Consider the following 26,369-nt stretch of genomic DNA (forward strand, 5'->3'; position numbering starts at 1 on the left):
TGGAACTCCAGTTGTTAGGCCCTGCAGGCAAGTGCTTTAACCACTGAACCATCTCTCTAGCCCTATTTTAAGAAATATTTTAATTATTTATTAGAGAGAGGGAGGACATATATGTATATATAGAGAGAGAATGGGCATACTTGGGACTCCAGCCACTACAAACAAACTCCAGACACCTGCATTATCTTTTGAGTTTGGTTTATGTGGGTCCTGAGGAAATCAAACCTGGGTCCTTAGGCTTCACAGGCAAGCACCTTAACTGCTAAGCCACCTCTCCAGCCCCTCTGGCCCCAATAACTTCCTATTTTCATGCATTACGTAATGTGTTTTCTTAATTTTTTTATGTAACGTGTTTCGATCATGATCCCCTCCCAGTACTTTCTTTTGTTTCCCCTCCCCTGCTTCCCTTCCGCTGAAGCCCTTCTTTCCAGTTTCTACCTTAATGCCCTTTCTTTCTTTTCTGTTCTTTTCTTTTCCTCTTTCTTTCTTTCTTTTTTTTTTTACTTCCTCCACTGTCCATGATGGAAACTGATGGGCCTGGCATTGCACGGGTCTTATGGAGGTCATGACAGCCCCTGTGAGGTCATGAATGAACAGCCACTTTTTGTCTGGAAGCATCCCAAAACACTCCTCCCCTCCTTTGGCTCGTACTTTCTTTGCACCACTTCTTCCACAGTGTTCCCTCAGCTTTGGAGTGTGTGATGGAGATGTCTCATTTAGTGCTGAACTCTCCATTGTCATTTTTTCTCAGCACTTTGACCAGTTTGAGTCTCATTAGTCACTGCCAACCACATGGCACACCAGAGGCGAGAGCAGCACTAATCTACTGGCAGAAATATTAATGTATAGAGGCCAACTTGGTGGGTATGACATATCCATTTAGCCAAACAACAGTGATAGCTTCCTTCATTAGGACCTATGTATGACCTTTCCAGTAAAAGGTTTTTTTTTTTGTTTTTTTGTTGGAGGGTCTTGCTCTAGCCCAGTCTGGCCTGGAATTCATTACATAGTCTCAGATTGGCCTCAAACTCACAGTGATCCTCCTACCTTTGCTTTCCGAGTGCTGTAATTAAAGGTGTGTGTCACATGCCTAGCCACTTACAGGCTTTTGACTAGGTTTTTCAGTGTAAGGCATGAATTCAAGCATGAATTCAAACAGACCACAAATCCGATCAGAGAGTAGTTGGTTACCCCCATAAATACTCATGCCACTATTGTATATCCTGTCTATAAGGTCAGTTGTGTAGCGCGCAGGCTCCACTGCTGGGTAAGACTATTGACTTTCCTCCCCCAGCAGCCTTCCTGGCACTTTCCAGTGCTCTGACAGCTACCAGCAACCAGCAAGAAGGAGGCATCCAGCTCAGTTCCCACTTAATTGCTCAGTGTCCTACAACCCAAGCAAGTGGTGTCTTCAACAATAGGGTCTTGTGTCAGGTTCTGGTGGCCGACCAAGAGCACTGCCAATAGCTAGTACCAAATAAAAAAAAAATGGGGACAGAGTGTCCTGTAGCCCAGGCTGGTCTCCCAATTCGATAGATAGCCAAGGATATCTTTCAACGTCTAACCTTCCTGCCTCCACCTCCAGAGTGCTAGAATGACACGTGTGGGCCCTATGCCTAGATTATGCAAGGCCAGGGACTGAATTTAGGGCTTTGAGCATGCTAGGCACGCACTCTACTCACTGAGCTACAGCCAAGCCCCCAAGTGACAACTTAAAATGTCATTATACATTAGTTACTTTCCTCATTTTTGTGACCAAATATCTAAGAAAAAGTGACTTAGGATGGGAGGGTTTATTTTGGCTCAGAGTCTGAGGGTACAGTCCTCCGTGGTGAGGAAGGGTTAGCAGAGAGAACACGAGCTGGCTGGTCACTTCTAGGTAGACCAGTTAGCTATTCGATTGTCTTCCTCTCTCGCTCTCTCCCTCTCTCGTCAGCTGTCTCTCCTTTATTGGGCATACTCTGTACAACATCTAGATGAACTACTTACCCTTATGTCTTTGCATTGTCAGGCTTCATCCTTCCATAAAATTAAACCAACCTGTGTAGCGTGGGGCCGCATGCCTTTAATCCCAGCACTCGGGAGGCACAGGTAGGAGGATAACTATGAGTTTGAGGCCACCCTGAGACTACCTAATAAATTCCAGGTCAGCCTGGGATAAATCAGACTCAGCAGTCTCCTCTTTTAACGCAGCTGTAACTGGTTCCCCTCGAGGACAACTTTTCTAATCAGGCCTCTCTAGCTCACTGTGTCCTGTGCTGGCAGCTGACTTCTCGTACCCTCTCCTTGCAGTGCCCTGCCAGCCTCTTGCAGCTGCTGTTACCCTGTGACCTTGAGGCTAGCCATCATCAGCAAGGCTGCCTGCTCTGTACCCAGCTCTGTCCCCAACTCCCGACTGGCCCTGTGCTTGTAGCATCTCTGCAGATGCTCAGCACTTCAGCCTCTCAGCTCCCCAGTGGGACCTGTGGTCACCTTCTCATCTCCTTTGCCCCTTGGGTGGCTCTCTGGGTGACTTCTGCCCCATCCCTGCCATTCATAGTGACCACATGGGTCCTAACAGTAGAGCTTCTGGCTCCTCAACAGACTCCCCCGCTGTCTCCTCTGTCCTTCTAGGACACGTGCTTTGCCCAGGCCTGCTCCTGTAGGACAGAGAGCAGAGTTTTGTACATGGAGATGGTGACCACACCCCTTCCCCCATCACGCTTCCTCTTCCTGCATATCAGCTGTCTCACACCTCCACACATCTCAACCCATCACTTCATCCTTCTCCTCTGTGGACTCTTACTGGCAGGGGGAGAAGGCACCCCAGGCAGGTAGCCTCCCCCTTTCACACCAGTATACTCACCTGCCTTTTCCTGTTGTCTCACAAAGCAGTCTACCGTCCAGGCTGACCCTGCCCTCTGCCAGGCTGTCCCCAAGGTCTTGGGCATTTCCTCCATGTTCCCCTTCCTTTTCCCTGGCCCTCCACTCTAATGACCCTCTTGCCGCCTGGCATCTCGGAAGAGCCACCAGTACTTTCATCCACACAGTCTCACTTCGTTCTTCAGCTCACTGCCATCAGGATTTTGCCCCACTGCGAGAACACTGCCGTCACAGGGGCTTTAACATTCGGTCCCTGGGAGGACTGCTTTCGGAGAGCCCCACTACATTGGCTTACAGGTGTTTTCAGCCGACTCACAATTTCAAATGGATTCCTCCTGGAGCCTTCAGCATCCCCTTTCATGGCCTTTCTATCACAAACCCCAAGAAAGAAAACTAGGAATCCCCCAAATAGCTCCATTCTCAGCAAAGCCTAATGCCGCCTACCCTGGACCCCTTCTGCTAGGAAGAGCCACTTGGGGGAGCCTTGCAGCCCAAGGCCCTCCATCCTACTGTGGCCCGTGGGAATCTTAGAGCAAAACCTTTGCATGAGGGAGAACCTAGGAAGGGGATATAGAATTTGGGTTCCAGAACTCCCGGGCAGTATCTGAGAGATGTGTTGAGAGGCTGTTTTGAAGTTGCTTGTGACCTGCACACATCTCAGGAACCTACTTTCCCTTCCTTGGAGAAGTAAAAAATTTATTTGTTTATTTTTTCCAAGGTAGGGTCTCACTCTAGCTCAGGCTGACCTGGAATTCACTATGTTGTCTCAGGCTGGCCTTGAACTCTGGGCAATCCTCCTACGTCTGCCTTCCGAGTGCTGGGATTAAAGGGGTGCATCACCATGCCCGGCTTATTTTTTTTTAAATTTATTAGCCAAGTGTGATGTTGCACCCCTTTATTCACAGCACTCAGGAAGTAGAGGTAGGAGGATTGCTGTGAGTTCCAGGCGAGTCTCAGACCACAGAGTAAGTTCCAGGTCAGCCTGGTCTAAAGTGAGACCCCAGGGCTGGAGAGATGGCTCAGAGTTTAAGGTGCTTACCTGCAAAGCCTAAGGACCCAGTTCAATTCCTCAGTACCCATGTAAGCCAGCTACACAAGATGGCGCATGTATCTGCAGTTCATTTGCAGTTGCTTGTAGCCCTGGTGTGCCCATTCTCTCCTTCTCTCTCCCTTTCCCTCTCTCTCTCTCTCTCTCTCTCTGTGTGTGTGCCTCTTTCCCTTTCTCTCTCAGATAAATAAATAATTTAAAAATAAAGTGAGGCCCTACTCAAAAAACATGTAGAAAGAGATGGGTGTGCCATGGTTTCTTTTTTAAAAATATTTTATTTATTTGAGAGAAAGGAAGAGGCAGAGAGAGAGAGAATGGGCTCACCAGAGCCTCCAGCCACTGCAAACAAACACCAGATACATGCACCCCCTTGTGCATCTGGCTTGCATGGGTCCTGGGGAATCAAACGGAGGTCCTTAGGCTTCCCAGGCAAATGCCTTAACTGCTAAGTCACTTCCCCAGCCCCATGGTTTCTTTTTTAGAAAAAAAAATTGATGGGTATGGTAGTGCATGCCTTTAATCCCAGCACTTGGGAGGCAGAGGTAGGATTGTCATGAGTTCGAGGCCACACTGAGAATACAGAGTGAATTCTAGGTCAGCCTGGACTAGAGTGAAACCCTACCTTGAAAAAAAAACAAAACAAAACAAAACAAAACAAAACAAAACAAAAAACACTGAGTCATCTCCCCAACCAGGAAAGTATTTTTTCTTATTGTTTCCCTTTTTCCTTTTGTGTGTGTATATGTGTGTTGTGTGTGTGTATGTGTTTTGTGTGTGTCTATGTGTTTTGTGTGTGTGCATGGTAGCATTTGTGTAGGCATGTGCAAAGGAAGGCCAGAGTTTGACGTTGGGTGTCTTCCTTGATCGCTCTTTGCCTTATTGACGGAGGCAGAGTTTCTCACTTGAACCCAGTGCTTGCTGATTCAGCTAGTCTAAGTAGCCAGCTGCCCTGGGGGATCCTGTCTCTGCCGCCCAAGTGCTGGGCTGGGCCACCACCTGCCTGGCATTTACATGGGTGCTGGAAATCCAAACTCACACTTGTGTGGAAAATGCTTTACCAACTGAACCATTTCCCCAGCTCCAGTGAGCAGTGTTTTGGGAGGAGCAGGACAGTGTTTCCCTCCATCTGGTTTTCAGTGGGGGGTAGTCTGGTGTTTTGGGGACTGACTACAGATGGCAGTGACCCCCTCACGGCATTCTCTCATCTGGAGGACAGGATGTCCCGGTTTCAGATCAGTTTTGTGGTCAACAACGTGTTCCACACTGAGCACAGGAGGACCGGCTGGATCGCAGGGCGCTGCAGGGCGAGGCCGCTCCGCGGATAAGAACGGGGCGGCAGCGGGGGCGCAGCAGGGGCAGCAGCCACGCAGCACAGCCACCTGTCTGCTGAACAGGACTGGGTGTCCCTGACCACTGCTGAGCAAAGGGCATGAGCTGTTTGGTCGTTCTCACTTACCTGGCTTGCACCTCACCTCGAAGTCCTGCAGGGTGGCTGCTCCTGCTGCTCTGCTGGGGCCTGGGGAGCCAGTGAGAGGGTTGAGCATCATGTTCCCTGTCCTCCCTGTGCCTTTGCCATCTCTTGTGCCTCTGCCCCAGGGTGGCTGCTGTTGGCCCACTGATTGCTGATTACTTAATAGCTTTCACGTCATTTCATCAAACGTTTCTCATACGGAAAGTTAAAAGTACGTCAGTACAGTATACCCGTTTTGGGAGTGCCTATTTTGGGATACTGACTTTCGCTGCCTTTGTGCTAATTCCTTCCAAGGAAACCATTGCCTGAAGAGAACAACCATAAGCTGAATAGAAAAGTTTGTGCATGGGGCTGGGGACAATTCAGAAGTTAAAGACACTTGCTTGCAAAATCTGCTGACCCAGAATTCCCTAGTACCCACATGAAGCTGGATATGTTTCAATTTCTTTTTAAATATTTTTATTTATTTATTTGAGAGAGAGAGAAAGAGAGGGAGATAAAGGAGAAAATGGGCATGCTAGGGCCTCCAGCCACTGCAAACGAACTCCAGACAAATGTGCTACTATGTGCATCTGGTTTACATGGGTTCTGGGGAACGGAACCTGGGTCCTTAGGCTTTACAGGCAAGCACCTTGACTGCTAAGCCATCTCTCCAGCCTAAAGCTGGACATTTTGCTTGCAGTGGCAAGAGACTCTCGAAAGTCCAGACATGTGCGCACGCACACACACACACACACATGCACATAAAAAATTTTAAAGTTTCTGTGTGATTCTGAGCTCTTGTATTAACACCAAATCTAACTCAAGTGACAGTTAATTCACTTGTCCATAGTTACACGCGGCCTAGGCGGCTTTCCTCCTTTCGTCCCTCTAACGTGCTGCTGCCCTGCCTTGGGGACCTGCTCCGGTGTCCGGCGCTGTCTACTGTCTGTCATCTGCAGTGTCGGCCGCCCTGAGACACAGTGCCAGTCACACAGGAACTCCACGTTTGGTTTCATAAACAAGGCCAGCGCAAGCCAGCGTTTCACGTAAAGGAGGAGCTCTAGCAGCCATCACAGATGTGTCTGCCTGTCCTTCTGCTTCTGTCAGGCTCCTCCGTCTTACTGGCTAAGGTAGACATCAGATCTGAGACAGTCAAGGAAATCTGCCTCATCTTGGTAGCAGGGTCTCCTGCTGCCAGAATGCTCTTTGTGAAACAACCTTGAAGCTGCACTCAGTCAGTGAGGCTTTTCCCCAGCTCCGCAGTGTGCACTGACACGGGGTCTGCATCCTCCAAAGATCTGACGTCATCATACTATCACGTGCATCATGACTTTGACACATATCCCTAGTGGGTGATCTGGTCTACCATGATTTGGGAGGGGGAAAGGGTCACCTTCTGCCCCCCATCTCATAAGTATTTACAAAATCCTCAAACATCTATGACGTAAACCAGGAGTGGTGGCGCACACTTGCAACCCCAGCACTCAGGAAGCAGAGGTAGGAGTGAAGGAACAACCTTGGCTGGCGCCCAGGGACACTGGCCTCTTCGAGCAGAGACCTCCCTCATCCTCTTTGCTCTGAATTCCATCTTGTCTGGTGTCAAAGTAGCTGGTTCTGCTTTTTGTTACCATTGTTTCGCCTGTATCACTAGGTGTGGAGGTGTAATTCAGGTGTCTCCCATAAACTCAGGTGTTCTGGATGCTAGGTTCCCAGCTCATGGCAATTGGGAATTAACGCCTCCTGGAGGCAGTGTATTGTTGGGGGCGGGTTATAGGTGTTATAGCCAGTTTCCCCTGGCTGGCGTTTGGCACATTCTCCGGTTGCTATTGTCCACCTTATGTTGGCCAGGGGTGATGTCCACCCTCTGCTCAAGCCATCATTTTCTCCTGCCATCATGGCGCTTCCCCTCAAGTCTGTAAACCAAAATAAACCCTTTTTTCCCACAAGCTGCTCTTGGTCATTTTGTTTGTTGGTTGGTTTTTTCAAGGTAGGGTCTCGCTGCAGCCCAGGCAGACCTGGAATTCTCTATGTAGTCTCAGGGTGGCCTCAAACTCACAGAAATCTTCCTACCTCTGCCTTCCGAGTGCTGGGATTAAAGGTGTGTGCCTCCATGCCCGGTTTGGTTGGATATTTTCTGCCAGCAATGCGAGCCTGGCTGCCACACTATGCCTGAAGTGATTTCTCGGCAGCGCGTGCTTGGGACGTGTTCTAAACCCAGCCTGCTGAGTTTGTCACTGCACCGAGTGTGCGGGTGTGCTTCATGCGGTATTGATGCTGTGGGACTCAGCTTCACTATCCAATGTTCTTTTGTTTTCAAGGTAGGCTTTCACTGTAGCCCAGGCTGACCTGAAACTCACTATGTTGTCTCAGGGTGGCCTCAAACTCATGGTGATCCTCCTGCCTCTGCCTCCCAAGTGCTGGAATTAAAGGCGTGTGACCCCACGCCTGGCAGGCTAATTTTCTTGTTTTCTGTTTTTTGTGGGGTTTTTGCACTTTCCAGTTTATCTGAGGGTTTCTTGTCCATGTTTTAAATTTTTATTTATCTATTAGAGAGAGAGAGAAAGTATGAGCATGCCATGAGCTCCTGCCACTTCAAACAAACTCCAGGTACATGCCTCACTTTGTGTCTCTGGCTTTACATGGGTACTAGGGAACTGAACCCAGGTCGTTAGGCTTCACCGCAAGTGCTTTCAACTGCTGAGCCATCTCTCCAGCCCCCATAATTTTTTAACTAGTCAAGCATATTTTAGAACGTGCAAAAAGAAGCCACGTGTGTCGCACTTGGTGTCAGATCTACCTTCTTCCTTCCTGAAGTTCCAAGGAGCAGGGAGTCCCCGACAGGCAGGTGACCACTGCATCCCTGCTCGCCCCTGCAGTGGGGACTCCATGTTCCTCAGCGCGTCTTCCCTGCTTCCTGATGGCACCAGGCTGTTTCTGCCCACTTTACACTTCCATCTATGTGTACTTACTCTTTTCATAGCCCAAAGTTATCCTTTATTATGACCAAATAGTATTGTAAAGTGACTCCTTGAATTTATTTTATCTTGTTTTTTGCAAGTTAGGGTCTCACTCTGGCCCAGGTCTGACCTGGCACTCTCTCCTGTAGTCCCAAAACTCACAGCATTTCTTCTCCTTCAGCCTCCTAAGCGGCGGGGTTAAAGCCTCCTGTGCCTTCCTAGCTCTTCACTCCGTTTTTGTGACTTGATCATCCCGAAGGCACCTGACCCGGCTGCCCTTGGGCAGGCGCAGAAGGACGGGTTCCGTGCATCACCGACGGTCACTCTCACGGCTCCTGGCAACCCCACACTCTTCTCTATGAACTCAGCTACTCTAGGGGCCGCCGTGTGTCACTTTACAGTGTCCTGAGTGGGTCGTTGCTGTGCTTGTAGCTTTAAGTTGTGAGCTTATCGTCAGAGGACTGTGTCTCAGGTCAGGGATGTACACTCCAGGCATCCAAATGGCACCATTTTGTAGGGTGACTTTATTGTTAGTGCCCCAACATGGAGCTTAGTGTCCACATCATCACGGTACCAGACCGTACTTAATTTTCAAAGGAGAATGTCTCCATTCTCCTGAGAGGCAGGTACCGGAAGCTCACAGTGTGCCTGAGCTCACGAGTGGATTTTTCCAGCTGCCCTTGCACTCCCAGCCCAGCCCGGGGGACTCAGGTGGCTCTCTGCCCTCCCCTCCCCCCTGGGTGCTCCTGGCCGTCAGCATGGCGACAGTCTGAGACTAGAGCGCCTCGCGAGGCTCGGCCACGGCTGCTGCGCCTCCGCCCAGGCATCGTAGGGTTTCTCCTTCCTAAAAGCTCCACGTTCTCAGATATTTGACCCAAAATGGTTTTCAAAAACATGGCTAGCTGTTGTTCGTACCATTTTAGCTTCAAAGTTCAGAGTATGAAGCATTTGTTAGAGAGATTCAGTGTTTTTTTGTGGAGACTGCACACCCTGCTCCCCTGTTACCCACCGTCAAGGTGCAGTGGTCACCTGCCGCCCTTTGGCCCCAGGAGGCAGCGATGATGCCACCTGGGGTTAGCTCTGGAGCTGTGCGAGGTCCACACCCAGCTGCATGGGGGCAGAGTCCAGGGTCACAGGAATTTGAAAGCTTGTTTCCCTGGGTTTCTGGTGCAGGAGGGTGGAGTCCTAAAGCTGTGTTAGGCGCAGTGTTCTCTGGTGAGCTTCCCTCTGCTGCACACTGCCGGCCTCTGGCCCGATTCATTCATTCATTCTTCCTGTCTGTCTCATTGTTTAGAACAAGGAGAGACCGATATTTGGTCCTCTTTTTGTCTTGCTTACAGCTTTTATAATTTCATTTCTTAACCGCTAAGCCATCTCTCCAGCCCTATAATTTCATTTCTTAATGGAAGAGCACACTGAACAAGATTGAGAAATTTTAATTCCCTTGAGCCTGGTAATCTTATTAACCATCCCATCTTCAGTTTCTTGGGTTATAAAAGCGATTCATTGGGAATTATTAGGTTTGGCTTGCTTTGTTTCTTGGTATTGTGAAATATAAAATTGTATATGTATATTACAGTGGCATTAAGTACATTCACATTTATATCACTCTTTTCTTTTTGGTTTTTTTAGGTAGGGTCTAGCTCCAGCCCAGGATGACCTGGAATTCACTATGTCGTCTCAGGGTGGCCTCAAACTCACGGCAATCCTCCTACCTCTGCCTCTTGAGTGCTGGGATTAAAGGCGTGCGTCACCACACTCACCACATGTTTTATTGTAAGCATCACCACCACCTATCTCTGGAAAGTTCATCTTTCCAAACTAGTGTTCATTCCCATGAGATGGTGACTCTCTGCTGCCCCCACACTCGGACAATCCAAACCCTGTTTTCAGTCTATTCTAGGGGCATTACATAAGTGAAATCATCAATATTTGTCCCTTTATGACTGTCATATGTCACTTAACATAATGTCCTCAAGGTTCATCTACTGAAGTGATGTAGGATTTGGGAGTTTGGCAGGACCTATGAACCCTAACTTTTAGGTCCTTGTCCTAATTTAGCAAAGAATTGATAAAATGGACTCAGAAGGTGGGCATGGTGGTGCATGCCTTTAATCCCAGCATTTGGGAGGCACAGGTAGGTAGGAGGATTGCTGTGAGTTCCAGACCAGCCTAAGACTCCATAGTGAATTACAGATCAGCCTGGGCTAGTGCAAGATGCTACCTGAAAAGGGGGGCAGGTGTGGTGGCGCACGCCTTTCATCCCAGCGCTCGGGAGGCAGATATAGGAGGATCGCCATGAATTTAAGGCCACCCTGAGACTACCTAGTGAATTCCAGGTCAGCCTGAGCTAGCGTAAGACCTTACCTCAGAAAACCAAAATAAATAAATAAATAAAATTTTAAAAGGGCTCCAAGAAATGTAAATTATGAATCACTGAGTTTATCTAGGAATAAATTATGAATTATAAGGCTAATTGTTGAGGGAATTAGGAACCTGGAGGAGGCACATTGAAGACTAAGGTCAGAGGAGACTTGTCTGCCTTAGCTGGGCATGGAGAGGGGAAACAGAGACTCCGCGCAGAGAAATCCCCTGGGGTAAAAGGGCTGTGCAGGAGGCACTTACACCCACATGTGGAAGGCAAAGTGTATGAACCAGAGAAATCCCCTTCACACAAGACACCAGAGAGGATGGAGAAATGGTGAGGACTCAGGAGGTCAGAGCAAAAGCATACATGTAACATACATGAGGAAGCAGCCCAAAGCAAGGCGCGGGAAGAGGGCCAGCGGGAAAGAACCACAGACTTTCATAGCATCTCAGGTGAGACCACCGAAGGGAAAAGGGCTGGCCCATGGTGGTAACCTCCTTTATATGGATCAAGCATCCAGTGGGGCTGAGCCTTGTTATCAGACTCAGGTATGGAAGGAGAGACCTGACTGGTTCATGGAGTCAGAGGCTGGGCTGGGGAGTGTTGCTGGCAGCCATCTTGGATGAGACAAGATCAGACTGAGTTCTCAGGGCTGGCAGAGTGGCATCTCCTTATGTCCTCTTTGGGCTTCTGTCCCTGACCAATTGCATGTAAAAAGCTAGCTTACGGCTGGAGAGATGACTTAGTGGTTAAAAGCCCTTACTTGCAAAACCTGACAACCTGGGTTTGATTCCCCAGTATCCATGTAAAGCCAGAGGCGCAAAGTGGATATACAGCTGCTAGAAGCCCTGGCACACTCTTTCATTCTCTCTCTCTCTCCCCTTGCAAATATATATTTTAAAATAGATATCTTAGGGCTGGAGAGATGGCTTAGTGGATAAGGCACTTGTCTGCAAAGCCAAAGGCTGGGAGTTCAATTTCCTGGTACTCACATAAAGCACAAGATATGGCACATGTGTCTGGAGTTCATTTGCAGTGGCTAGAGGCCCTGGCATGCCCATTCTCTCTCTCTTTCTCTCTCAAATACATGAAATGGTTTTAAAAAGCTGTCTTCCTCCTGTTTCTCCTTCAATAGCAGGCATCAGAAATTATTTCCCCTTTAAGACCAGGTGCTGCTCCATCATATGGATCTACCACACTATCTGTTCATCTACTGGTGGACACTGGGATTGCTTTCTCCTTTAGCTACTAGGAATGTCGCTGCTCTGAACATAGACATGGCTTTTTATTAAAAAAATAACAATAAACATTCACCTGGGCATGGCGGTGCACGTCTTTATTCCCAGCACTCAGGAGGCAGAGGTAGGAGGATCACTGTGAGTTCAAGGCCACCCTGAGACTCCATAGTGAATTCCAGGTCAGCCTGGGCTGGAGCGAAGCCCTACCTCGAAAAACCAAATAATAATAATAATAAATAAAATAAAATAATAAACATCCAGTAAGAAATACAATATTGTACTTTTGAAATACTGCCACCTCTGTTCTTTGAATGTTACTGGCTGTAACTGTTGGACATGGTGAGAGGCTGAATAGTCTTCACCCTTGAATGATGATCATAGTTCTTAGAAACTGGTAATGGGGCCAGGCCAAGTGCCAGTGACTGTCCCAGCTTAACTAGGAGAAGGAAGGTGGCCAGGGACAGGGAGCACTTGGCCTTACCTGAGAGAGATGTGATGGGAGGGGATCCAGGATTACAGAGCCTAGGTGCCAGGAGGGGTCATGGCCAAGGTGAGGCTATGCTTAGCCTTGTCATAGAAAGAGGGAGTTGGGGTGCTAGAGAAAAGTCAGTTGAATCGCTGGGTGTAGTTGCACACCTCTAATCCCAGCACTTGCAAGGTAGAGTCTCAGCTACATAGTGAATTTGAGACCAGCCTGAATTATGCGAAACCTTGACGAAAGAAAAAAGGAAGGAGGAAAAGGGAAGAAAAAGTAAAAGCAATTGAGCTATGAATAGCAATTTATGATTCCTGATGCTCAGTCGCATTACTTACCAGAGTCCACCTTGTAAGTCTTTTACTCCAGTCTTGTGGCAAGAGCATCCAGAGTTCAACGGATGCCTATGTGTGAAGACACGAGCATGCTGTATTAGTCACTCTTCTCACTGCTCACAAAACATCTGAGAGAAAGTCATTTAGGGGCTGGGAGGATGGCTCAGCCATTCAAGGTGCTTGCTTGCAAAGTCTGCCTGCCCTGGTTCAACTCAAAAGCCACCCACATAAGCTGAAACACACAAAAAGTGAAGCATGGGTCTGGTATTCATTTTCAGAAACTAGAGACGTTGATGTCCCCATGCACACATGTGCATCTACTCTGGATTGTAGTTCAAGGTTACAGTCTATCCTGTGGGGAAGGTGTGTGGCTAGAGCATGAGGGGGCTGGTCACCTTGCATCCTGTCAGGAAGCAGAGAGATGAATTCTGGCACTCAGCTCTCTCCATTTTTTTCTCTCCAGGACCCCAGCCCATGGGATGGTGGTGCCCACATTCAGGGTGGGCCCTCCTCAGTAAAACCTCTCTAAACACCCACAGGTGTTTCCATTATAATTCTAAAAACAGGTGGACAATGAAAACGGTCACCCTCTGCATTCAGTCAGACAAATTATCACTCATACAGCCTGACCTTGGCCTGAGCTATCCAAGAGTTACTGGGGTAGAAGCAGTCCCTCAGATCTGCAAGGGCAAGAATTCATCCCTGTGAGGAGTGAGGCAGGCTTCTTGAGGCTGCCAGGCCTGCTCTTTGATACAGCAAGCACTTGAAAGCTCTGGGTTAATTCTGCTTGCAATGGGGTATAAAGAGTGGCTAGCAATTATGAGTTTTATTCATTTCAAAAGCATTTTCAACGTTCCAACTAACTTCAAAAGAAGTTTTCTCAAGAGCAGTTTGGAAAACATCTGAATTTGCATATCAGAAATACTTAAATGTGAAAAGGGAAGTATGCACACACACACACACATACCAACCTCACACTTATTTTCACAAAAGATTCAGTTTTGTTTTTTTTTTTTTTTTTAATATTGATTTGGACAAAGAAACAGACAGGGAGGGAGAGAGAGAGAGAGAGCCCAAGATCTCTTGCCACTGTAAATGAACTCCAGAGGCATGTGCCATGGTGTGCATCTGGCTTTATGTGGGTACTGGGGAATCAAGCCTGGGCCGTCAGGATTTGCAAGCAAGTGCCTTTAACTGCGGCACCATCGCTCCTGCCCCAGATTCAGCTATTTCTTTTCTTCTGTTATATTAGCAACTAAGACCTCATTACAATTTATGAACGTCATCTAGAAGTAAATTAATAGCTCCCATTTTAAAGTTATTTTCATTGTTTTTCTTTGTCTTTCAGATTTCTTGTTTAAGTTCTTGGTTATTGGAAATGCAGGAACTGGCAAGTCATGCTTGCTTCATCAGTTCATTGAAAAAAAATGTAAGTGACGTCAAGATGGCTTCATTCTCTCGTGCTTGTGAGCGCTCTGGGCACAGATGTTTTTCACAGAAAATTTAGGTTTTTGTTTTTGTTTTTACAGGGAAAAAAATGTCATAGCTTAAAAATACTTTTGGGCTAGAGAGAGAGCTTAGCATTTAAGGCACTTGCCTGTGAAGCCAAAGTACCCAGGTTCGATTCCCCATTATGCTGGGAATCGAACATAAGCCAGATGCACAAAGCGGCATATGTGTCTGGAGTTCATTTGCAGTGGCTAGAGATCCTGGTGTGCCCTATTATTTCACTATATTTTTCACTCTATGTACTTTCTCTCTCTCTCTCTCATAAATAAAATGCTTTTAGGTAACATAAAAAAGTTACCTTCAGCCAGGCATGGTGGCACACGCCTTTAATCCCAGCACTTAGGAGGCTGGGGTAGGAAGGTTGCTGTGAGTTCAAGGTCAGCCTGGGCTATAATGACACCCTACCTTGAAAAAAAAAAGTAAACTTTTACATGACAGAGTTTTTGTTAAGTTAGTTTCAATTCAATACTGGCTCCATGTATAGCGTGGCTTTGCACCCTAAAAGATAACAGGATGGTGAGCCCAGCAAGGGGGCTTCAGGGGAGGGCCCGTGTTTCCTGGTACAGTGCCCAGCCATGGCTTAGAGCGTTCTTTGGGTGAGTAATGGCCTCCATTGGCTGGAATGGCCTTACTGCCACTGGGCCTGGTTCTTAGGTTGAGGAGCAGAGGGAAGTCCTCACTTCATGTGCTCCTCAGAGGGTCACCCTGTCACAGGGCTCTGGACCACAGTGCCATGGTGCTGACTACCCACCTTTGGGGGAGGGAGGTGGGACATGTGTTCCAAGCTGCACAGGCCGTGGAAAGCTGTAGAAGACTAGCTTCGAAAGGCCCTTATCATAAGCTGAGGCACTTGCTTCTAGGCCTGACAGACCAGGTGTGATTCCCCCATTCCCACATGAAGCCAGATGCACAAAGTGGTGCATGCAACTGGAGTTCATGTGTGGTGGCAGGAGGCGCTGGGGTGCTCATTTCCCCACCCCATCTACCCCATCTGCTTGCTAATAAGGAAGATTTTTTTTTATATATAATTTTTATTTATTTATTTGAGAGCGTCAGACACAGAGAGAAAGACAGATAGAGGCAGAGAGAGAGAATGGGCGCGCCAGGGCTTCCAGCCTCTGCAAACGAACTCCAGACGCGTGCGCCCCCTTGTGCATCTGGCGAACGTGGGACCTGAGGAACCGAGCCTCGAACCGGGGTCCTTAGGCTTCACAGGCAAGCGCTTAACCACTAAGCCATCTCTCCAGCCTGATTTTTTTTTTTTTTTAAGAAGCAAAGCTTTTATTACAGTGCAGAGAACTCAGAAGAATGAGCAGCACGTTTAGGCTCAGCAGAAAATCAATTTATCCAAGTGCAGGACCTGAGGCAGGCACGCATGGAGCACCTCAGGTGGGGAAGAGCAGAAGACAGCTCAGAGCCTTGATAGAGTGAAGAAGCCAAGAGGAGGAGTGTGATTCTGGAAGGTTCTCTTCTACTTCCCTCTTATCAGTGAAGAGCTTGTCAGTCCAGGGTCCAGTGTAATTATCAGTAAAGCACATTTATTTTATTTTACTTATTTGCAAGTAGAGAAAGAGAGAAAAAAATGGGCACACCAGGACCTCTAGCTACTGCAAATGAACTCTGACCCATGCACCACCTTGTACAGCCTGTGCATCTGCTTTACGAGAGTACTGGGGAGCTGAACTTGGGTAGAACGTAACTTGGCTCATTGAGTTTTGCAGACAGGTGTCTTGACTGCTGAGCCATCTCTCCAGCCTTGTTTTTGAGTTTTCGAAATAAGAGTCTCACACTGTGTAGCCCAGTACGATCTGGACCTTACCATGTAGCTCAGACTGGCCTGGCCTTGAATTCATAGCAATCCCTCAGCCTCCCAAGTGCTGAGATTTCTGGCCTGAGCCACCACACCCCACTTCCTTTCCTTGTTGAAAGTGTTTGCTGCGGGGCTGCTAGCTCTTCTCTAGACCTTGTCATGCTCTGTTCCCGAAAGCAATTCTTAATGATCAGGAAGGCTGGGTAACCTGTCCAGCTGCTCCCAGAGCCATGGGGAGGGTGCCTCCAGCTCTGTGGCAGGTCACAACCAGCCTGCCCCAGCCTGGTTGCTGCCAAGACCCTCCCCACTGGATCATGCATCTGCATCTGTTCCAAGGACAAGGCAGGTTCTCTAGCTAACCTCTCATCCCTCACTCCAAACACGGCAGGTACTTTGGAGCTAGTCAGCACCCTGACTTCTGAAACAGTTCCATTTGGTTCCTGGTCAAGACCAGTGAGCTAATCAATGTACGAAGTAACGTGTTTTAGTCCATCCCTTCATTGGGGTGAAGATTTCTTAAACATGGTTTGTCTCAATCACGTTTATTTTTTAGTATTTTTGTTTTCTTCAAGAGAGAGAGACAGTATGGGTGCATTAGGGCCTCTTGTCCCTGCAAATGAACTCCAATGCATGTGCCACTTGGCATCTGGCTTTACATGGGTTCCAGAGGATTGAACCCTGGGCTGGCAGGTTTTGGGAGCAAGAATCTTTAACCCCAGCCCTTCAGTCAGAGCTAGGAAAGATGGGCCTCATTTCTCCAACAAACTCATTCAAAATTTTAAAAATTATTTATTTGAGAGAGGAAAAGGCAGAGAGAGAGAGAATAGGTGTGTTAGGGCCTCCAGCCACTGGAAACAAAATCCAGACTTGTGCAACACCTTGTGCATCTTAGTTGGGTTCTGGGGAATCAAACCTTGGTCGTTAGGCTTTGCAGGCAAGCACCTTAACCACTGAGCCATCTCTCCAGCCCTCATTCAAAATTTTGCCATAAGAGACTAGTACTTATGAACACTCGGTGCCTGTTATACATTGCAAAGGAGACAAAAATGGTGTCCCCCAAGTCTCCAGAGAAACCCCAAATACCCCGGGTGATCTGGCTGGCTTCAGCACTCTCCTTTTTGCTCATTTCCTTGGAGTGTCCATCTGTCCTCATGTTGCTATGAACTTGGTTTCCAGCCTGCTGCCCAGCACATTCTATGCCCTGCTGCATGTGTAATACACTGCTCAGTCACTGGAGTGTGTCCTCAGTGGACAGCCTCTTCTCTGCACTGTGTGCTGGGGCCTGGGGGAAAAGCTTTATTACCTCCTGAGTGCAGGGACTGTGCATTTCACTTGGAAGCGAGTGCTTCTCACCAGCTGACCATTGGAGAAGTGAGCAGCCAAAGCAAACACATTTCCACAGACACAGCCTTTGATGTTGCTGTTGCCATTTAAACTGCGAGCCTGAGTGGTGGCACACACCTTTAATCCCAGCACTAGGGAGGTAGAGGTAGGGGTCACTGTGAGTTCGAGGCCAGCCTGAGACTACATAGTGATTCCAGGTCAGCCTGGGCCAGAGTGAGACCCTACCTTGGGAGGGAGACCTGCGATCCTGATAGCTGCCTGTTCTAAATGTAATGTCTTGTTCTCTTTCTTTTCTAGTCAAAGATGACTCAAATCATACCATAGGAGTAGAATTTGGCTCAAAAATAATAAATGTTGGTGGTAAATATGTAAAGTTACAGATATGGGACACAGCTGGACAGGAGCGATTCAGGTAGGTTTTCCTCTGAGTAAGAATGCTTTGAAATGTGTGATACATTTAACTAAATTTGCTCACTGTGTGTGGACTGCGCACAGCTCAGGAAGGTCTCACTGCTAAGATGATGCTGACTGGTTTCCAGCAGAGGAGGGGACAGGCCCAGCACTGGGGTAGCTGAAGAGCCTCGGAGGGAGGCAGGTCACTATTGGGAGAGTGTGCCCCACGTGCCCAGGGTCATGTGCCCATGGCGTTTCTCTTTTATTCCTGTTTCTTGTTCTTCCTCCTCTTCATTCTTTCCTCCCCTTCTTTCTCCTTCCCTCTCCTTTCCCTACTTCCTTTGGTATTTTCAGACAGTCTATGTAGCCCAGGTTGGTCTTGAACCCATAATCCTGTCTCAGGCTCATAGGATTACAGGTGTGAGGCACCATGCTCAGCTGTGGTTGTGCTCTTAGGCTGAAATTAGCCTGGTGCTGTAGCACACGCCTTTAGACCCAGCACTTGGGAGGCTGAGGTAAGAGGATTGCCCTGAATTTGAAGCCAGCCTAGGGCTACATAATGAGTTCCAGGTCAGCCTAGGCTAGATTGAGACCCTACCTTGAAAAAAAAGGGGGAGGGCTGAAGAGAAGTAGTCCTGCTTTGCCAGGGCGCCTAGGTGGCTTTGAATGTCATTGTCTCTGAGCTTCAGGTGACAGTAGTCTCCATGCGAGTCCCTTCAGGAGTGTGTCCGATGCCCCTGGAGCAAGGTGCCTAGATGGCCAGAGCTCAGCACATGACAGCGGTCAGCACTGCACTGGTTCTCAGTGGCAGAGCTCAGCTCTGACCACATGCTCTATCAAGCTCAGGTGGAATGAAAAGTACCATTTTCCTTCCAAACCCAGAAGAGATGGCTTAGCAGTTAAGGTGTTTTCCTGCAAAGCCTAAGAACCCTGGTTTGATTCTCCAGGACCCATGTAAGCCAGATGCACAAGGAACCTTCTGTACCATCTCAAAGGTACCATCCATCCAGAGCTGCCCCACTTTGGAGAGAGCATCCTGTTTGTCCAGAAAACACACACACACACACACACACCTTGGCTCCTATGATGCATCTTCCAGCACAATAGCCTCCCATGTGGTTCCGATGTCTCTCTTGCAATTGTGTCTGTCTTTGCAGTATGCTTCACACAGAAAACACGGGCTCTTAGGGGACATCGGAAAGGTTCTTTGGTGGTTGGAAGTAAGCCCATGTCATTCTTTCAGGTCTGTGACAAGAAGCTACTACAGAGGTGCAGCCGGGGCACTCCTTGTCTATGACATCACCAGGTAATGCCAGCTTCCCACTGCACAAGGGCATTTGGTGCTCTGTGCCCCTAATACCCAAAATGTAGCATGTTTTATATCTAGATGGGCAGTGTGGCTACACCCAGGAGGTCCCTCAGCCCTTTCTTGGGGATGTAAGAGGTCTTTAGGCATGTGGCACAGCCACGTTGGGAAGCATGCTTGTGAGGTGCCACTCTGCTGGACGTATGATTCCTCAAGGTGTGCAGCCCTGAGCTCTCAGAAGTGACTCGAGAAGCTGAGGATGCCAAGCCGAGGCTCAGAGCCCAGCTCCAGCTAGGGCTTGTGTGGTCTCCGCAGAGCTTCACTTTCTAGGGCTGTCAGAATCCTCGGGGGGCCGCGAGAGCTTTCATTCATACAAAGCATGCATACGGCAGCTGTTGGCCGCACATGGCAACTTGGTTGAGACTAAGCATAAGCTCCCTCCTGGGATGATCCGACGGGGCTCATAGCCATGGGGCTGCAGTGCGGGTCACAGCTCACTCCTGTCCACGAGGACATCCCGCCCGTACCTGACCGCAGAGTCTGCAGCACAGCCTGGAAACACTTGGTCCAAAGGGCTCTGTTGAGGGGCCCTTCAGGAAAGGACAGCACAAAGCTGCCGCCCTCTCCAAGAGCAGGTGACAGCTCCCAGTCAGCCTCCCCTCAGTCCCTGCTGCTGGACCTGCCAACATGTGACATCACCTGTGCCCGACCCAACCACAAGTAGTCTGAGCTCAGAGACCAGGGTGTCTAGGTGGCTTTGGATGTCATCGTCTCTGAGCTTCAGGTGATGGCAGTCTCCATCCAAGTCCCTTCAGGAGTGTGTCCGATGCCCCTGGAGCAAGGTGCCTACATGGCCAGAGCTCAGCACATGACAGCGCCCAGCACTGGTTCTCAGTGGCAGAGCTCAGCTCTGACCACATGCTCTATCAAGCTCAGGTGGAATGAAAAGTACCATTTTCCTTCTGAACCCAGAATGTCTGGCCACTGTATGATTTGGCTAAAACAGAAATGAATCACACCCACAGGCCCAACACATTGCAGGGCATTCGGGCTCCCACGTTCCCTTTGAGGTGCCATTTCCCTCACTGACATGGTGACGAGCAATGTGCGCGGTGAGGATGACGGGAAAGAGTTGCTAGTTTTATAAAATACATGTATTATTTCCACAATCTTATGTTACGCAGCCGAGAAACCTACAATGCGCTTACTAATTGGTTAACAGATGCGAGGATGCTGGCGAGCCAGAGCATCGTCATCATCCTCTGCGGGAACAAGAAGGACCTGGACACCGAGCGCGAAGTCACCTTCCTCGAAGCCTCCAGGTTCGCGCAGGAGAACGGCAAGTGACTTCCTCTTACAGCTCCTCACAGGGCACAGTAATGTTTCTCTGGGTTCAAAGCATCTGTCGGCTGGGCATGGTGGTGCATGCTTTTAGCCCTAACCCTCAGGAGGCAGAGGTAGAAGGACCGCTGTGAGTTTGAGACCAGCATGGGACCACAGAGTGAGTTCCAGGTCAGCCTACACTAGAGTGAGGCCCTCCCTCAAAAAACCCAAATAATGTGAAAACATTGAGGGAAGAAAAAAAAATCTACTGGAGGGGACTATGGAGAGAGCTGTGGGTAAAGTACTTGCCTCACAAGCATGAGGACTTGAGTTCGATCCCCGGGACCCACATAAAAGCCTGGCACGGTGGGAAGGCGGGCACCCTCTGCTAGTAGGGAAGAAGCCACGAGGATGTGGCACCACAGAAGGAAGCGCAGGCCTCTGCGGAGTCGGCCCTGGTGCCGGGGCTGAGGGAACGTCCATCCGTCAGGACTCTCCATGCCCGGTGCTCTAGAGAGCGGGAGCCTTGTGCCGAATGTCGACGTGACATTCTCATCACCTAGACCGGACACTGAGGCCTAAGTCACTATTTTGGCCAGCCAGTCTCCCTCCTGGTTGTCTCTGGCACATGGAAAGCTGTTGCTTGTCCCATCTTGTCACATCAGAGACCAGCATAAGGCAGGGCTGAACACCCCACAACTGTATGAGTACATACACCATGTCCCACGTGCGTAGGCCATAGGATAACCTCCGTGACCATCCTCACCCTCCACCTGGAGACACGGTCTCCTGTTTGAAGCTGTGAACATCAGCAGATGGCTTTTTTTTTTTTTAAATTTTTCGAGGTAGGGTCTCACTCTAGCCCAGGCTGACCTGGAATTCACTATGGAGTCTCAGGGTGGCCTTGAACACACGGCCATCCTCCTGCCTCTGCCTTCAGAATGCTGGGATTAAAGGTGTGTGCCACCATACCCAGCTAGCAGATTGCTTTCTAAAAAGCACATTAACATAGCTGGATGTAGCAATGCATGGCTATAATCCTAGCACTTGAGAGGTGAAGGCAAGAGGATCGGGAGTTTAAAGCCAGCCTTGGCTACAGAACAAGTTTAAGGCCAGCATGTTTCAACAAACAAAAATGTCATACTAATGTGTATTGATGTGTTTATAGAAACATAAGGGCTTGAGATGTGCCTGATGGTGCATCCCTTTAATCCCAGCAGAGGTAGAAGGATCACTGTGAGTATAAGGCCAGTCTGGGACCACAGAGTGAATCCCAGGTCAGCCTTGGTTACAGTGAGATCCTACCTCAAAACAAATAAGAAAGAGAAGAGCTGAACGAGTGAACTGTTTTGCCTGCTATTCTTGTTAGGTTGAAAATAATTCTCATCTTATAAACATGGCCTGGTGTCTCCTTTGATGTCCCTTTCAGAGCTGATGTTCCTGGAAACAAGTGCCCTAACTGGGGAGAATGTGGAAGAGGCTTTTGTGCAGTGTGCAAGGAAGATACTTAACAAGATTGAATCAGGTGAGTACCTTCCTTCCCTTCTCACTAGCTTTGCCATGTAGCTCAGCAGCGACCCCTGTTGTCGGACATAAACAGTGCTGTAGTAAAAAGCCTCGGCTTCAAGGGTGCTTGGGGTGTGAGAAACTTCCAGAGGAAGGGCTGCTGGTCACGAGTGGGCTAGAGCTTGTGGGGCAAGTGGCAGCTGCCTGAGTTCCCATCCAGCAAAGCTGATTTCTGCTTGTTTTTTCCAAGGTAGGGACTCATTGTAGCCCAGGCTGACCTGGAATTCACAATGTAATCTCATGGTGGCCTCAAACTCAAAGCAGTCCTCCTACCCCTGCCTCTTGAGTGCTGAGATTAAAGGTGTGTGCCACCACGCCTGGTACAAAGCTGTTTTTTGTGTTCTATTTGGAGTTTTGGGTGTTTGTTTTTTGAAGCAGGATCTCACTTTAGCCCAGGATGACTTGGAACTCACTCTGTAGTCCAGACTGGCCTCAAAACTCGCAGCTTTCTTTCAACCTTAACCTCCCAGTACTAGGAAGGTGTGTGCCACCACATCCAGCAGAGGTGCGTGTTTAAGGGAACAGCATTGTTGCTGCAGTTTTTGCAGTTTTTTTTTTTTTTTTTTTTGAAAGCAACAGAGAGAGAGAAAGGCAGATAGAGATTGGGCGTGCCAGGGCCTCCAGCCAATGCAAATATGTGTGCCCCCTTGTGCATCTGGCTAACGTGGGTCCTGGGGAAATGGAGCCTAGAACTGGGGTCCTTAGGCTTCGCAGGCAAGCACTTAACTTCTAAGCCATCTGACCAGCCCAGCTGCAGTTTAATTCTAAACTCATTTATTTTACCAAATTCATACATCTAAAACTCCTTGAAGTCAGCCATTGCCCTGGGACTAGAGATGTGTAATGGCATTTGTGCAAAGAGATATATTTCCCTCTTTCTTCAAGATAGTGGCATAGATGCACGATGCTCTGTGTTGTTTTTTTTTAACTTACCATGTTTGGGGAGTATAGAATCACAGATGTTCTTTATAAAGACGTGTTTGATCTTCAGGTGAGCTGGACCCTGAGAGAATGGGCTCTGGCATCCAGTATGGAGATGCCGCCCTGAGGCAGCTGCGGTCACCTCGGCGCACACAGGCCCCGAACGCTCAGGAGTGTGGTTGCTAACCACCCCAGGGACGCAGGTGGGTGCTGGAGGCCGCGTGCAGGCATAAGGGGAGGGTATGAGCTGCAGCAGGAGAGGGAAGGGGACCACCAGGGACAGCCGCTGCTCTGGCCAACAGGATGGATGTTTGCAGGAACATCACCCAAATGTTGGGGAGCAATGCTAGAGCGGGGGGCTTTGTCAGGCGTGGCTGTGAAGACAGAAGACACAACTCAAAGCCAGCAAGTTCTCCACTGAACTTGTAAAAGTTTTTTGTGCTTTTTGTGCTTACCACAGTGGGCTTTGGGTGGGAGACTGATACAAGACCCCCCCTATAAAAACCTGGCTTTGAACTCATAGCAACCCTCCTGCCTCAGCTTCCCAGGTGCTGGGATTGCAGGCGTGTGCACTTCTGCCCCACTCTAGCAGATCCCTAGCAGCAGAAGTGATGCGGACGTGGTCCGGCCGGGCTCAGAGCCGCGGCTTCCTTCACATTGACAACGGTGCAGCTTGCTGACCGCTCTCCCCATGTTTCAGGTTGATGGGGTTTCTGAGATGCAGTTGCTGGAGCTTGAAGACTCTGAAGTTTTTATGACCATCTTTTTCTACTCGGCAGAAGTAGCTCTTTGTGGGGAAACAACAGTGCACACTGGCAGACAGGGCCCAGCAGCCACACAGCAAACCCAACTCAACGGACAGCACCTGTGGATGTCCCGTGTATGCAAAGATTCCTGCCCCACATTCTCCCCTTCACGTTCCGTTAGACCATGGCTTGTGCTGTACACAGCCCGGCACATTAGCATACAGCCAGTGTGACATGATAGGATCTTGCACTCAGTGAAGCTTAAGTTTTTTAATCACAGGCAATGCCATTTGTGAACGTTGAGTGTGTTTTTCTCGTCATGTTGGTTATATGTGTGACCAATATTGAAGGACAGTGTCACTGAAAGCCAGTGCGTTACTTATCCCATCCTGCCTCCCTTTCTACACTGTGTCCACGATCCTCACCAGAAATGCTAGGCCCACAGGACTCGCTAACATCCAAAAATAAAGGAAATGGTGTTTCTCGTGCATTGCACACTGTCCTGCTCTGTGGATGGCAAGGCTTGTCACCAAGGGCAGCACAGGAGCTGTTGAGGGCCTTCCATCAGCCAACCACATGTTGGCTACCACATGTCCCCCCAGCCACAGCTGCCCTTGGCCTCCTATTTGCTGATCTGTCTGGTCCTGTTGCTGAAGAACACTTTTTTCCTGAAATCCAGTATAAGTGTATCACTGCCTCTTTCATTGTTTTGTGTGCATTTAAAGACCCACTACCTCAAATTCATTTCAAAGGATACTACTTAGTAAGAAATTCTGGGTCAGGCATATAGTTCAGTGGTAGATTGTTTTGCTTTGCATGTGCAAGTCCCTGAGTTCAATCCCCAGCAACACACACATACATGCACACCAAGTTACATCTTGCCAAGTGTGGTAGTACATATCTATAACCCCAGACCTCAGGTAGTTGAGAAAGCAGGAAGAACCTATGTTCAAATCCAGTCTGGACTACCTAGAAAAAAATTCCCTTTCCTGAGTGTTTAAATGTGTTGCTAAAGTTGTCACGTTGACCTGTTTTTAATCCACATGAGGTATACTAAGTGTAATTACCACATACAACTACAAAGGCCATTCTTCCATTATAAAATGCCCTAATATAGTCTCTCTTTAGAGCTGAAATACAATATTGTTCAAGTCAGAAAGGTGAAAACATGTCTGCCTTTTGTGTGCCCTTCCCCTGTGACTTTTTAGTCATGGAATGGAACTGGTAAGTTTCATTAACTTTTATTTGAAAAATGGCTACCATTGTTTTGGTTTGGTTTTTCTGTTTTGTTTTGTTTTGTTTTGTTTTCCTGAGGCAGGTCTCATTCTAGCCCAGGCTGACCTGGAGCTCACTCTGCAGTGCCAGGCTGGCTTCAAACTCACAGTGAGCCTCCTACCTCAGCATCCCGAGTGCTGGATGGAAGATGTGCACCACCATGCTGGGCTTTTTTTTTTTTTTTTTAAATCAACAGTAGAGCCCAGAAACATAAGCTCTGGGAAATGATTCTGCTAAAAAACACCAGTAGGTATCAATTTGTTTTAGATATGTTAACTTTGGGATTTTTTATAGTCCGAGTGTTTGATTTTAAAAGTCAGACTGTGAAGCAGAGTTTCAGCTGACTGCTCCCAGGACCGCAGGAGGAGCATTTGTTCAGTGCTTGCTGGGCTGCCCCACCAGCTGCCCACTGAGAGTCAGCTCCTTGGGAGGGACAAGGCTGCATGCATTCTCACACACCAGCAGGGGTCTGAAAATATGGTAAACTTGAGTTGTTTGACTGGGGAGCCTGTGATAAAACCACAAATTCCTTATATCCTCATCACCCAGTGACCAGCAAACACTGGACAACCAGATCAGGTGCTCCTGTTAGTGTCCGCCTCCAGAGAAGAGTAGGAAGAGAGTGGGGTTTGGGTTAATCTGGTAATAAATGTGCAACACGGGCCCCACAAACCACTGAATCCTGAGGAAGCCCTTGCCGTCCATGACTGCAGAAGGGATTCTCGGTCTTTCTAAGAAAGGGTCACGATGTCCAGTTAGACCTAAGATTGCCCTGGTCCCTCAGCCCAGCATGGCAGTGAAAAGAAGATGATGGTTTGGGAATCCGTCCAAGCTTTGTTGAACATTGCTTGTGGCTTACAGAAAGTGGCTGCAATCCCTAGGAACACGGATTCTTGGCCGGCAGGGCCGGAAACTCTGTTCAAAGAATCAAATGCTACAATTTGAAACCTAAATGGTTGGTGACCCGCATTGTGACGCAGTGGGTCAGTTCCCATTTTCCGTCATCTTTGTCTTTTTGTTTCTCTTTTTTTCTGAAAGGTCTTTAAACACCTGGGAATTTTCATAACTTCTGAGTGCCCCCTGGAGTGAGAGCCTTTTCCTCAGCTATCCGCAGTTCATGTGCAGCCCAAGCTCTGGGCTGTGGCTGGCCACTTGCTGGCTGGGTTATTAGCTTCTGTAAGAAGTAACCTGAGCCAGGAGTGCTGGCTCACCTCTTTCATCCCAGCACCAAGGAAGCTGAGGTAGGAGGATCACCGTGAGCTCAAAGGCCAGCCTAGGACTACAGAGTGAGTTCCAGATCAGCCTGTGCTAGACTGAGACCCTATCTTGAAAAAAGAAACAAGCAGTGTGAGAACAGTAGTCTTGCAGGATGGTGGCCAGGCTGCCAGTCCTTACCTCGCAGGTGCAAAGACGTCTCACCTGTATGAAACAACATGGCCA

General features: G+C 48.6%; 1 protein-coding gene across 2 annotated transcripts in view; it reads left to right on the forward strand.

Moving 5' to 3' along the window:
- Positions 1-24,142, forward strand: part of Rab4a (RAB4A, member RAS oncogene family) — a 34,207-nt gene extending 10,065 nt beyond the window's left edge. The window contains exons 2-8 of one of the 2 annotated variants that reach the window (XM_004659680.2): positions 14,085-14,165; positions 17,697-17,811; positions 19,036-19,098; positions 20,283-20,437; positions 21,851-21,946; positions 22,979-23,111; positions 23,609-24,142. In XM_004659680.2, coding sequence (XP_004659737.1) covers positions 14,085-14,165; positions 17,697-17,811; positions 19,036-19,098; positions 20,283-20,437; positions 21,851-21,946; positions 22,979-23,094 — 626 coding nt within the window. In that variant the 3' untranslated portion in view covers positions 23,095-23,111; positions 23,609-24,142. Of the gene's footprint in view, positions 1-14,084; positions 14,166-17,696; positions 17,812-19,035; positions 19,099-20,282; positions 20,438-21,850; positions 21,947-22,978; positions 23,112-23,608 lie in introns of those variants that run through there. The other variant, XM_045149592.1, reaches the window with a different exon arrangement.
- The last annotated feature ends 2,227 nt before the right edge of the window (positions 24,143-26,369 follow it).

Source organism: Jaculus jaculus, chromosome 5, assembly GCF_020740685.1.
Source record: "Jaculus jaculus isolate mJacJac1 chromosome 5, mJacJac1.mat.Y.cur, whole genome shotgun sequence".
Classification (NCBI taxonomy): Eukaryota; Metazoa; Chordata; class Mammalia; order Rodentia; family Dipodidae; genus Jaculus; species Jaculus jaculus.